Source organism: Cynocephalus volans, chromosome 10 (assembly GCF_027409185.1).
Source record: "Cynocephalus volans isolate mCynVol1 chromosome 10, mCynVol1.pri, whole genome shotgun sequence".
Taxonomy (NCBI): Eukaryota; Metazoa; Chordata; class Mammalia; order Dermoptera; family Cynocephalidae; genus Cynocephalus; species Cynocephalus volans.
This window is the reverse complement of record NC_084469.1, coordinates 124,644,039-124,657,903: the sequence shown is the minus strand read 5'-3', so window position 1 is coordinate 124,657,903 and position 13,865 is coordinate 124,644,039. Positions and strand designations below refer to the sequence as shown.

The following is a 13,865-nucleotide window of genomic DNA, read 5'->3' as shown; positions in this document are numbered from 1 at the left end:
ATCAGCCTCTGGCTGTGCTGTCATTAAAAGTTAACTGCTTTCTCATTAATCCATTAATTGTGAAGATTAATTGTGAAAGCTATTCAAACTAAGGCTATAAGTTGGAGCATGTAAGCCAGTGTTTGCCTTCCAATGAAAGCTTAACCCATTAACATCACAGAGTACTAATAATTATATATGTAATTCACTCATGGCTTATAAAGGAGAAAATACGTAGGAGTTTATAGTCTGCTTCCTAAATGAATTACTTGACAACGAGAAAATCATCCTTGTCATTAGCTCAGCTCTAGGAAAACATGACGATAAATATTTATATGTTTTAAATTGCAGCAATATGTTATTTTTTAGGTTTCAGCCACTGATTGACAGAGTTAGAAGCTCACGTTTGTCTTATTTAATATATCTAAAACTGGCGTCCTCAAATGAATGTCAATTTTCATGTCAAAGACAAATTAATACTCAAAGAAGCTAAAGAATTTAGTAGTAGTCTACACTCAGTGGTATTTAAATGAATTGAAGTGTTATTTTAGGTAGGGATGACAGGATGAGAGATAAAGCCAGGATAGGCTCATATTTTGTCATCTGTTCTTAGGAAAATGATATTTTATTCAAGCCTGGTTGTATCATCACTTTTCCTTAAGACTTACTCTTTTTCTTTTTTTTTTCTCTCTGAAATGTCACCGTGTAGCAGCTGCCTCCACACATCATCAGTGGACATGGCTACATAGGGAGAAAGGGGTGGGGTGTGATGCCATAACCCTTTCTTCAGTCTTTAAATAGCCCCATGCAACAGTATGAAAAGCATAAAGATATTTGTGAAGGGAACACAACTCTCTGTTGGATAGGAATTAATTTGCAAGTAAATTTTAGTGGTTTCCAAACTAGCATAGTCCTGGCTGTGAGGCACAGTCATGGCAGTTTTAAATCTCTCTCATATGATTCTACAGTGCAGGATGAATTACTGAAGGTCCATACTACACAGAGGAGACAACCCGGAGCTCATCTATGATATTTTTTTAACAGGAGGTTGATGCTGCTTTTCAACCATACCCATGTCTTCCATGAGTTCTCAGGATGGACTCTGGTGGCTTTTCTTTGGTGTGCTGAGTGAATAAATACCTGGATGGATACAGCTGTGAGGATGAGATGGAAGTGTTGGGAAGAGTTCAGTGGTGTGGAGATAAATGAAGCCCACCCAAGAGAGAACAAGCAAAGGCTCTTTATTCACAATTTGCTACAGCAGGCGAGTCAGCCACCATCACTTGAGCTCGGCGGAGACTCAAAGGCAGGCAGAGGAGAGAAAAGCTTTCGGGGGAAGGGGGTCAGGGAAGGCTTCAAGTGTGCTGTGATTGGAGGCAGGTAACTAGAGGCGGAGCATCTGATGTGATTGGTTTTGGGTGCATATTTGGCTTTCTGAATCTCTATGAAATACACTTAGCCAGTCCCAAGTTGGAAACAGGCAAAAATTAGGGAGGCTGTATGTTGTCAACCAAGTCCTGGCTGTTTTGGGTCAATTGCTACAGGAGTTTCTTGGCTTCCTAGACTGGTTACTGTAGATAGTAGGTTGGCTTCTTGGACTGGTTGCTAAAAGTTCTACTTTTGTATGTAGACTGGCCATTGTTCATTTGTATATTCAGTCCCTTATTGGGCAGGAAACAGAGGTGTGTCAGGTACTAGGTTGTGTGTCATCCCAGGGCTCCACCTGGAACCCTGAAACTAAACTTAAACACTCTGTAGCACTAACTCAGACTGGGCTTATGGTTAGAGAATCGTATCTTTGTCTAAACTTTTGGATGAAATCTTGCCTTGTACACAATATTTTTTAATGTATGCTAACATAACCCCATGCTTTGTCTCTTATTGGCGACTTCCAATTTCAATTGGAGGACGATTTCAATCATATAGATTGGAATAAGACATCTTGTTCAAGGAAATAGATTTCTTGAAGAGAAGGCCATTCCTTAATCCTGAATCTGTCAATGGAATATTTGTAGTAGGTCTAAATAAACTGCATTCGGAAAGAATTGAGATTCTAATATTTCTAAAGCTCATGCCAAAATGTATGGGAATTTTTGAAGATTTTAAGCATATTTGCATCCTGTCCTTTCCTATTCTTTCCTCTCCTCTCCTCAAGTCTCCTTCAATGCATATTCTTGTAGGAAATATGATTCATTAGCAGACGTGTGACTGATTTTGGTAGGTTATCCAAGAAACAGAGGGAGTGGTTATTCATTGGCAACTAAGCTGAATGCTACTGAAAATCAGCCCTAACTGTTTATTTTTATCAAGGATATTTTAGATTACAAATACTGTTTTACCAATGTGTTGGTTCAGAAGAGGAGATCTGGCAGCATATTGCTGGGTCCAAATGCTGTTTCTATCACCTATTAGTCATATGTCCTTGAGTAAATTATTTAACTATTGTGTCTCTTTTTCCTCAATTGTCCCAGGAGTTAATAGTATCACATAGTTTAGAATATTTATCAGGATCAAATGAGTTAATACATGTAAAGCACTGAGAACATAAGCACCCAATAATATATACCTGTTATCTTAGTACCGGTAGTATTACACACAGATTAAGAAAATTGAATTACTTTTATTAAAAACTGAACAGCTTTTACTTACTTATGATAATTATGCATTAAAGCCCTTCATAAAATAAAATTAAATTACTTTCTATAGAGCTATATTAAAATGTTTTCAAGGTAGCTTGCACCTTTACTCATAAGAGGCTATGAGTTTTTTTTTATATGCAGTTTGCCAGAAACTGAATTTATCATTGTGTTTTTAATGACAATGATGAGTTTTTCTCTCATGTGAAGAGTAAATGATAACTTTCCTGAGATATTGACCCGAAAGTCGTAAATTTATGTGTCTTTTTTGAGTGTGTGTGTGTATAAAAATGTCTCAACATAAATTAGGTAATTTTTTCTGATATGTATATTCTAACAGAACTCACCAAAACTCTCTAAATGTAATCAGCATGTAGAATTCTTTTTTTTACCAAAAAGTCTAAAAACTATAGTTTTACTATTTTACACTGATATCAAGGTTAACATGGAAATTCTAAAATGCCTGTTAAAAAGTCAAATATAATGTAGTATACAAGTGTGTAAATGTAATAATTGTTACATAATATAAGTGTATAAATGCAATAGTATATAATTTAAGTATAAAATGTAATAATTTTGGAAAAGCATAGAGTGACGAACTCCCACTAGGTAATGTTCATTTCTTTCTCTAATAGACAAAAGCAATAATTAACCCAAAATGCCCTGCTACCATTTTGAATTGTACAAGCTTCCGTAAAATGTTTGGTGATTATATTACTAAATTTCACTAGTGAATAGAGCGTCCATGCTCTCCTGTGACCCTTTTACCAAGAATGCTGCCTGTGGTCCAGGGGTAAAGAAAGGGACCAGGATAATATGATGATCTGATATAGTACTTAATTTTTTAAAAATACAATTACGTTTTGAGTTGAAATAGCTAAAATGTTATTTCACATTTGAAAAGCTCCTTACTTAAATGTCTATATACTTACGTGCCCTGAATGATCTTTATTTGCATCTGAAAATTAGCTATAAATTAGTGATGATAATCACTAAAATGTGAGAGGAGGAAGCTGGAGACTTCTAGCTGAGAGATTACTCCAGGGGAAGACTAATCTGCTGGGTTGCTTTCACCAGAATTTAAAATAGTGCTTCCCCACCTTGGCACTATTGACATTTGGGAGCAGATAATTCTTTGTCATGGAGGGCTGCCCTGAGCAATATAGGATGTTTAGAGCATCTCTGGATGCCAGTAGTACCCTTCTGGCTGTGATAACCAAAGTGTCTCCAGATATTGCTAAATGTCTTGGTGGGCGCCGTGGAGGGGGTGGAATCATCTCTAGTTGAAAACCTTTGTTGGAATGTGGTTTGCAAGTTCAGAACCTGCATTTTACTGGTGCAGTCAGAGAAAACTGTTTTCCTGGAATTAAATTTGCAGGAGACTGATACTTGATCCAGAATTCCATTTCATTAATGTCTAGAGGGAAATGGTCCTATTAGTCAATCCATGCTCATCACTACTGCAGGAGGCTGACCTCCACCACTACCCTCCCCCCTGGTGTGATGTCAAGATTATTGAAGATCAAGTGGGTGATAAACCTGGAACTGGAGTACACAACTCCTTGAGAGATGTTTTATTCGTACCATTATGGTGTCTGATGAAATTCCTACACCCCAAACCTGAAGAAATAATAATTATGATAGTGTCCATACATGCTGGATTTTGGACCCCAAGTCGCTTTGTAAATATCATGGTTCTACCACAGTGAGACAAGCAAATTAACCAAACTCTGTGCCTCAATGACCTCATCAGTAAGATAACAATAATATTAGTACCTCAACTAAGGGGGGTAAAGATTAGTTACTATGTGTAAAATGATCATAAGTTCTTAGCACAGAGTTCTTACTAATTGTGTGTGTGTTACTATTAATTTTTTATAAAAATAAAATATTTTATTGCTAAAGAAACATACAACAGATTGTGGGGGAGCATATATGCTCGTGATAAAGATTAATAACTTCATGTAACCACTAAGGTCAGCAACTGAAATTTTACCAGACATCAGAAACCCCCTCTCTGCCTGTCCACGATCCATTTCCCATACTACATGTCTCTCTCCCATAAATGAAGTACCCCTTCCTTATTTTAATGCCATTCTTTTAAAGCTAAAAGTAGAATAATATTGATTCTCAATTTATAGTTGGCAAAAACAAATGAGCAACAAATATATGCCCTCTAGAGTGATTGCACTAGAGAGGCATTTTACATTCAAGATATTGATTTTAATCTGAGTAATTGATTGTGAATTGGAGTTAAACACCCTTTTTCATCACATTTACGCCTGCATACTGATAATAATTTAAAAAATCACTGTATTTCTAGTGAACACACCCACACATGCACCCTCCACCCATACATGTAATGCACTCATTTATGTGTGCAAACACACACACTATAGTTTTAGCGGCATGCTGAAGAGTTTTGGTTGTTGCTTGCAATTGGGCATAATCAGAATTTCCTTCAACACTCCATGGGTTGTATGTCTTTTTATGTCGACACTCCTTAATGCTTGAATTACAACTAGATTGGCTGGTGTTAGTACTTAAGCCAATCAATAAACATGCAGGAACTGTCTGTTTTAAGAGTTAGCTAAAGAATTTAAGGTGTAAAAAAGGAAAGAGTGGACTTTAAATAAAAATGAGACAGTTTTAATGCTACCTTAGGCAAATTCATTTGAAGAATTATGTTCAGGGAATGAGCTTCATAAAATTTCAGGTGAATCTAGATGATTGTTGGATTAATTTGATTTAAATTAAATTGTTTATTGTCAATTAAAATATTTGGGACAATATCTGAACGATTTTTAATTACTAATATATGTTAAATACTAAATGTGAGATAAATATTTTTCTCAGAGCAAAAATGAGAACAACTTAATAATTGCATAGGATAATAGACAAATACCTTAAAGATTACATAAATGAAGAATTAACTGAATAAATTAAGCATATATGAATATCACGGCAAACATGAGACTATTATTGCATTTTCTCCTTATAGTTATTTTTAATGTTGATGGTAATATATGTGATACACATAAAAAGACAGATGATAGATATGTATATACTTTAATACATATCCTTATATACATATTGATATATACAAATATGTATGTGTATATGTGTATATATACATTTATATATGAAGCATCATAATAAAATGGAAGCCGAGAATTAGAATATTGCCAATTTCATGACATCAAACTGTGTGCTCTTCTCTGACCCTGATTCTGCTTTCCTCCAGAGGTAACCACGATTTTGAATTTTATGATTTCCTTTTCTTTTTTAGAAATACTTTTGAAAAATTACATATGTCCCTAACCAATGCATTACTTAGCTTTGCTTTTTTCAGATTGTCAAAAACTATCAACATATGTTATATGGTCTTCTACAACTTGATTTTTTTTCACAAAAATTTTGTTTCTAAGATCCAATCGTTTTGTTTTGTGTTGCTGTGGTTCCATGATTTATTTATCTGCTCTTTGGCCATTGAATGTATGAGTTGTTAATTATTTTTTTTGCTGTTATGAGTGATGTTGCTAGAAAAGGTACATGTCTCCTAGTGCTCGAATGCAAGTTACTTTTCTTCTGTACTTCCCAACTTTTTTCTCTTCATGGGACACAAAAAATACTGGCATTTGTATAGCACCCTTGGGTAAGAAGACAAGGCTCCTTGAGATCAGTAGTTCATCCTAGGTAAGATCTGTCCAGGAGGACCTACATTATCAATGGAATTGGTGTGTGAAATTTCAAATGTACGATCTAATGACAAATTGTAAAAGTAGTTGCTTAAGTTTCTATTGCCACTAGCGGTGTGGTGGAGCATTTCCTGGCTCACATTCTCTGGATAATATGGTGTTGTCAGACTTCTTATAACTTGCAAGTTGACTGTCTGTAAAATAGTATCCAGTTGTAGTCCTGATTTCCGTTTCTTTTTACTGATAAGTTTCAGCATCAATTTTTATAGGTTCTGGCTCTGAAGTCTCTGGTTGTACTTTGTGCCATTTTTTTCTAGTGTGTTTTCTAATTGTTCTAAAGGTGGTTTCTGTTTTTCTTTATTTTTTGTTTTGTTTTCCTTTGTTTGGATTACTAACTACATACTGGTTCATATGTTTTGCATGTACTTTCTGCATCTTGTAATTTTTCTCTTCACTTTATGCTATCTTTTGGAAAACATAAGTTCTTGATTTTAATATAGTTAAATTTATGAATCCTTTTTTTATGATGAGGTATTTTTGTTTCTGTTCTCTTTCTCTGTTTCCATATTCTCCTGTCTTTAAGTTCTTTTTCTTTTCTGATTGAACTTTACAGGCCTCCAATAGAATATTGCATATACATGGTGGCATATTTTTAGAGATCTTCGATCTTAGTTTTTGATGTTGTTGTTTTGTTTGTTTGTGTCTACTGATTCCAAGAAAGCTGTCAGCACTGCACTAACCCTCAGGTGGCATTTTTCCTCCTGGCAGATGATTGTGATGACCCGCTTGTGTCTGCCTTGCCTCAGACATCATTCAGCAGTTCTTCCGAGCTCTCTAGCAGTCATGGTCCTGGCTTTGCAAGGCTAAATAGAAGAGATGGTAAGTCTGCTCTTTTCCTCTGATCGGTCCATGGCAAATCTCATTAATTTTTCATTCTCTTTTAAACAATTATTATAAGTGATATATTGTAAAAGGAAGTAAATTTCGGAATAAACAAATGGTTCACACTCATAAGATGTATATGACATCTAACTTCTGTTCTGGAATGGCAAAGGGATACATTCTATTTGACAATCCTCTATCTGTCATCATTTCCATGTCTGAAGAATTGAGTTCCTTCACTCTGGCCAGCTTTTTATGTGTCTTACAAAATAAATTTACAAAGCAATATACAATCATTATGGACATAGTCATGATAAAAACTTAATTGGCCTTCTATTTCGAATGAAAGAAGTTTGAAAAAAGTAATTTAAAAATGTTAGTTATTTAAAAATAATAATCTCTCAGTTTGTTTAATTCTCAGTGTTGTTGACATGATTTTCTTTCCTGTTGAGGAAGTGGAACTTAATAGGGCTTCCATGCTCCTTTAGGAATGCTCAGTTCATACTGTTCACTATCTCTTAGGTAGGTTGTGTTTCATTGCTGGCATATGTTTAAAGGAAAGTGAAGATAATTAAGTGGCAACTTGCTGTAGAAATAAAGTATTTCAAAACACCATTTACTTAGAGACAGAGCATTACTGTGGTTGCTTTTCATCATATGCTAAGGTAAAAATCACCTGCACATATGTTGGCAATACTAACACAGAAAACATTTTTAACGACTGTAAAAAATAGATACTGCCATTATATGTTATTAAAACTGTGCTTCACCCATATATTTTATCCCCTTCTCTCATGCCCTATCAGTCAGTCACTTCTTTTCACTCCTTGATGTTATCCTTCGTGCTCTTGTTTAATGTTTGAACACCTTAATCACTAGTCATACCAAGTAGGTCATGTGTGTACCTGTGTGTGTCTGTTTTCTGGCATCTGGTACACCTTATACATGTATTATACACTGTTCTGATTACAATGTAGGTATTCATGTAATACTTTATCATGATTTTATTTTATTTTTATTTATTTATTTATATATTTTTTAAAGATGACCAGTAAGGGGATCTTAACCCTTGATTTGGTGTTGTCAGCACCACACTCACCCAGTGAGCTAACCGGCCATCCCTATATGGGATCCGAACCCGTGGCCTTGGTGTTATCAGCACCACACTCTCCCAAGTGAGCCACGGGCCGGCGCCGATCATGATTTTAAGTTAAAATTTATTTTAAAATTTCATGTCATATTATTTGAGATATCTGCCATGTGTGCTTCTGAGTGTGAAAATATTAGTGGAAGGTGAGAACCCAGATCCTTGCATCAAATGGGAAATTTGGGGGGTGCTGGAATATATCCGTGTAGATAAAGCTTGTCTGTTTCTTTTAAGAGCCTTGTAGTGAGAGTTATTGGTCACTCAGGACTGTCTCTCTCTCTCTGCAATCCCAAATCCCTGAGTGACCAGGCAAGTGGGCTCTCCTGGTCCTCTGAGGGCCATTGCAGATCCTGCACCCATGACCGTAGCAGCAGGAATGATGTCATCACAACACTGATCTTAGAGTAAGATCTCCATCCTATACTCCTTTTAAAAGTAAAGCAGAGTTTGACATTTACCACCATTTCAATTGAGTAATAAAAGCTTTCACAGAATGTGGTCCACTGAAAGAGACACGAAATTTAATTTACCTATTTGTCTTTATTCTGTTTGTTGAGGTTTGATAAATCACACAAAAAAATATGCTATTAATTGGATCAAATAAGATTTTTCATCAATTTATATACTCATCAGGAGTCTCCATCAGTGGGCCTCATTTTCATTCTTAATTCATTTCTATGGCTCTTGGTGAAACGCAGTATCAAACTTCATGAATCTCATTTGCATGTTAATGAAACTGAGAAACAAAATAGGATCATTTTAATTATCTTTTGCTGGTTGTCAACCTACTTGATTACATTTTCTTTTTCATTTAGTTTTTCTTTTTTTCCTACTAATTACATGAAGTGTTCACAAAGGATTGTCAGATTTTGAGTGATTTATTAAAGGCTATATTATTTCCACTATTGAAACATTCCTCATAGTATTTAGATCAGGCTGGGGAAGATCGTTCAGCCAAGTCAGTAGGTCATGTATAAATAAATTAAACCAGCAAATAAAGGTCTCAGTATCCTAGATACACAGACAGAGGACTTATTTCTTTTTTTTTTGTCGTTTTTTCGTGACCGGCACTCAGCCAGTGAGTGCACCGGTCAGTCCTATATAGGATCCGAACCCGCGGCGGGAGCGACGCCGCGCTCCCAGCGCAGCACTCTACCAAGTGCGCCACGGGCTCGGCCCTGAGGACTTATTTCCTGTGCAATATGGAATACTTAAAGGCCTATAAAATGGACAGGCAGTAAAAGTGGAAAGAACCCCTTGTTTTCCAGCTGAGGGATAGAGGGATAGTGTGAAAATAACTAGGGGCCCCAGTATTGAGGGAAGGGGATCAGGAAAAGGCTCCTGTTAAACAGAGTGATTCTGTCTCTACCAGTAGGGAGGAAAAAATTTACTTTTTTTGAGGTATACTGGTTTAATTATGCCACAAGTGCTGTTGTGGGTTGAATTGTGTTCTCCAAAAGGATATGTTCAGATCTTAACCCTGATACCTGTGAATGTGACCTTATGTGGACATAGTCTTTTCAGATGTAGTCAATGTAAAATGAGGTGATACAGGATTAGGGTGGGCACTAAATCCAATGACTGGTATCCTTGTGAGCAGAATGAGATTTGGAGATACACAGAGACACAGAGGAGACAGAGGGAAGGAGGGATCTTGAAGATGGAAGCAGAAATTGCAGCTGCAAACCAAGAAATTTCAAGGATTGCCAGCAACCATCGGAAGCTAGCAAGAGCCCCAGAAGGATTTTTCTCTCTAAAACATACAGAGACAGTATGGCCCTGCTGACACCTTGATTTTGGATTTCCAGCTTCCAGAACTGTGAGAGAACAACTCTTTTAAGCTGCCTAGTTTCTGATACTTTGTTATGGCAGCCCCAGGAAACTAATACATGTGCCATGGAATAAATAACTCCTTTTTTTGTTAAATGATGCTCCAGAGGACTGTTTAACTTAAATAATTTTTAACAACAAATGATTTACTTCTTTTGTCCCAAGAAGATACATATCAGTTTGAACCCAGGAGATTTCATGGCTCAGAGAAGTGTACTTAACTGTAAACAACACAAACAAAAACCAATCAGTACTAATACTGGTGATAAAATGGAATCAAATGTCTCTCTGCCTTTATATAATATTACCATTGCTGGAGTTTCAGTACAGTTTAAATTTTAACAGGCAACTTAAAGTTATGTATATGTTGAGTTTTAGTATTATCAGTGTAGAGATCAGGCAGGTTACAGTATACCATTTGGCGGTCCAAATGTGTTCTTAGGACAGAATGTGAAGAAGCCACATCTTGTAGAACTGTTCCTGAGCTGGCAGTATAACCCGAATGAAAGTATTTTCATTTACTTAGGAAACCTTGGAAGTGGGTTATTGTAAACTGATATATTTGTGTACACAAGTAAAATAATGAAGTAGTAAATATAATTATTGTCCACAGCAAAAATAAAATATTTATATGCTTGAGTGTAAACATGTATTTGTGCATTCATATATGATTGTGTAGCAGATTGCTACGTAAACAATACATATGTGATTAAATAGTCCCCAGCGACTTCACCGCATCTTAGCAAATCTCACAGGACCAGATATACACACAGGTAATCTCAGGGAATTCAGCCTTCCACACAACTATTACAGAACGAGTCCATTCATTCCTGATTAATTATAAAGCAAAGCAGGGTCAAAAAATTATGGTTATATTTTATATGTTCATTGTCAGATTGAAGTAATGATAAAACATTCTCATATGTCCTTAGTCAAATTCTGTGAACTAGGGAGGTGTGATGGTTGTATTTAAAATATTTTTGCTTTTTTTTTTGCATTGGAAATTGGTTTGTGAAGTTTAAAAAAATTTTTTTAAAAAACCCCTTACTAAGAGATTAACATTTTGAGAAAAGTTTGGAAAGTGGAGCTCCAGCTCAGTTTTGTGTTCAGTGGTGTGTCACTTGTGCTTAGAGATTATATTTTGAATACCAGCCTTGAGAAGGTGAAATAAAGATGAGTGAAGATGTACATCTTTTATTTCTCAATATGCCCATATCCTCTATTCATTAAAGCAGAGGAGAGTTTGCTGCCACCTCTAAGATTAATATAGAATCACTTCTGTTCTTGTATCGATTCATTTGATTTAGTGCCAGAGATGATTGTCCAGCTGACTGCTTGGTTCCCTCTTCACTTTAGATATTTCTGTCCCATCTTGACCCCCTTCCACCGCCATCTGATCTCTCTTACCCTTTATTGTCCTTGTCTGTCCTCGTAGCACACATTCTTCAGCTCTAAGTCAATCTCGTAATGTCATCTGTGTGAATGTGCCAAGTAGCCAATTGACAGTAATTTATAGTGATAAAAAATACTGGTTTTGAAATCAGAAAAAGTGGATTATAATACTATGTTGTGGGTGGCCTTGGGGAATGACATTGCCTCTCACTTTTTCCTTATAAAAGTATGGGGTTCAATTTGAGAATCTCTAAATTCTATGGGAACATGCTCTTTTTATGTGTAATATTGTATAGAACTACCTGAGACTGGGTAATTTATAAGAACAGAGGTTTATATGGCTTATGATTCTGGGACAGCTGCATCTGTACTGGGCCTCAGGCTGCTTCAACTCATGGCAGAAAGCAGCAGGCAGCCAGCAGTGGGTACAAGCAGATCACATGGTGAGAGGAAGCAAGAGAGAGAGGGGAGGTGCCAGGTCCTTTAAACAATCAGCTCTCATGGGAACTAATAGAGCGAGAACTCACTCATCAGTCCCCCCACCTAGGGAGAGCATTAATCGATTCACGAGGAATCCATCCCCATGACTCAAACAGCTTCCAACACTGTCACATTGGGGATCAGATTTCCGCATGAGTTTTGGGGGAACAACACATCCAAACTCTATCACATGGCCTTTCCTGGGTGCATGTGAGTGGAGAGAAAGATCTCTCTTTGTCTTCCTCTTCTTATAAGGGCATTTTAGGTCCCCCCCTCACGACCTAATCTAAACCTCATCACCTCCCAAAGGACTCATTTTGAAATACCATCACACTGGGGTTGGGGCTTCAACATACGAAATTTGTGGGGACACAAATATTCAGCTCCAATTAGCTGCATTTTTAGAAACTAGTAAACCAACTTGAAAGTATTAAGTGCTGTATGTGTCTGAGAAAAACCAAGACGGGCAGCCTTCAAGGGGAAAGATCCCAGAGAGAAAGGAAATACCGTGTAGTGAACCTGACATTTTCCACACCAAATAACAGAGCTTCGAAATATATCAAGAAAGATGGACAGAAACAATAGTGGAAATAGACAATACAAATAGAAATGCAAAACATACTAGGCTTATTGTTAATGTATCTCTTTCTGTAGCTTATTAAACAAGTAGGCACAAAAAATAATTAGTGGAAATTCAGAAAATGTGAACAGCAAAATTAACAAAACTGACAAAATGTATAATTTTAGGTAAATGTATAATTTATATTTATATAACATGTAGCTTATCTCCAACAACTGCAGGATATACTTTCTTATCAAGTGTACCTAGAATATTTACCTAAATTCACGCTGGGCCATAAAAACTGCTTCTACAAATTTCAAAGGATTGAAATCATACAGAGTAAGTGCCCTGGCTACAGTGGAATTAAGCTAGAAATCATTCATTAAAAAATACTTAAAAACCCAGAATGGTGTGGAATTTAATTAATACATTCCTCAATAAGAAATCTCAGTGGAAATTAGAAAACATTTTAACTTGATAACAAAATACTATAAATCAAAACTGTGAGATGCAGTTTAAACCAAAACTGAGAACCTCAACTGCAAATACAGTTGACCCTCCCTATGTGTGGGTTCCACATCCATAGATTCAACCAACTGTACGTTAAAAATATTTGGGAAAGAATTGCATCTGTACTGAACATGTACAGACTTTTTTTCCTGTTACTATTCTCTAAAGAATGCAACAAGGATTTACATAGCATTTACATTGTATTAGTGTTATAAGTAATCTAGAGATGATTTAAAATGTATGGGAGGGTGCGTGTAGGTTGTTTGTGAATACTATGCCATTTTGTATCCGAGACGTAAGTGTTTGATATCCGTGGCAGATCCTAGAACCAATCCTTCATGAATTCTGAGGAATGACTGTATTAACAAAAGAAAGAAAGCTAAATGTGAATGATCCATCGAAGTATTTCAAGAAATTAGAAAAGTAACAGTAGATTAAACCAAAAGTAAGTAAAAGAAAGGAAAAAAAAAATCCAAAAAGCAGACCCAAAGTGCATTAACTAATGAGACAGAAGACAAATCTGCAATATAGATAATCAATAGGACAAAAGTATAGTATATTTTAACAAACTTCCTGCTAGTAATTTTGAAAACTTAAAAAAATTGAAAAAATTATTTGAAAGATGCAACCTACAAAACTGTACTCAAGAAATAAAAAAGAAAATTTAAACATTCATGTCTATAAAAGATAATAAATCCATAATTAAAATGTTCCAACCAAAAAACCCCCAGACTGATGTTCCTTTAAAT

General features: G+C 35.9%; 1 protein-coding gene across 6 annotated transcripts in view; it reads left to right on the top strand.

Annotated features, from left to right (window-relative positions):
* CNTNAP4 (contactin associated protein family member 4) overlaps positions 1–13,865 on the top strand; it is a 257,433-nt gene that overhangs the window by 28,827 nt on the left and 214,741 nt on the right. For all 6 annotated transcript variants that reach the window (XM_063110395.1, XM_063110396.1, XM_063110398.1 and 3 more), the window contains exon 2: positions 7,082–7,192. In XM_063110395.1, the coding sequence (XP_062966465.1) occupies positions 7,082–7,192 (111 nt within the window). The remainder of the gene's footprint in view (positions 1–7,081; positions 7,193–13,865) is intronic.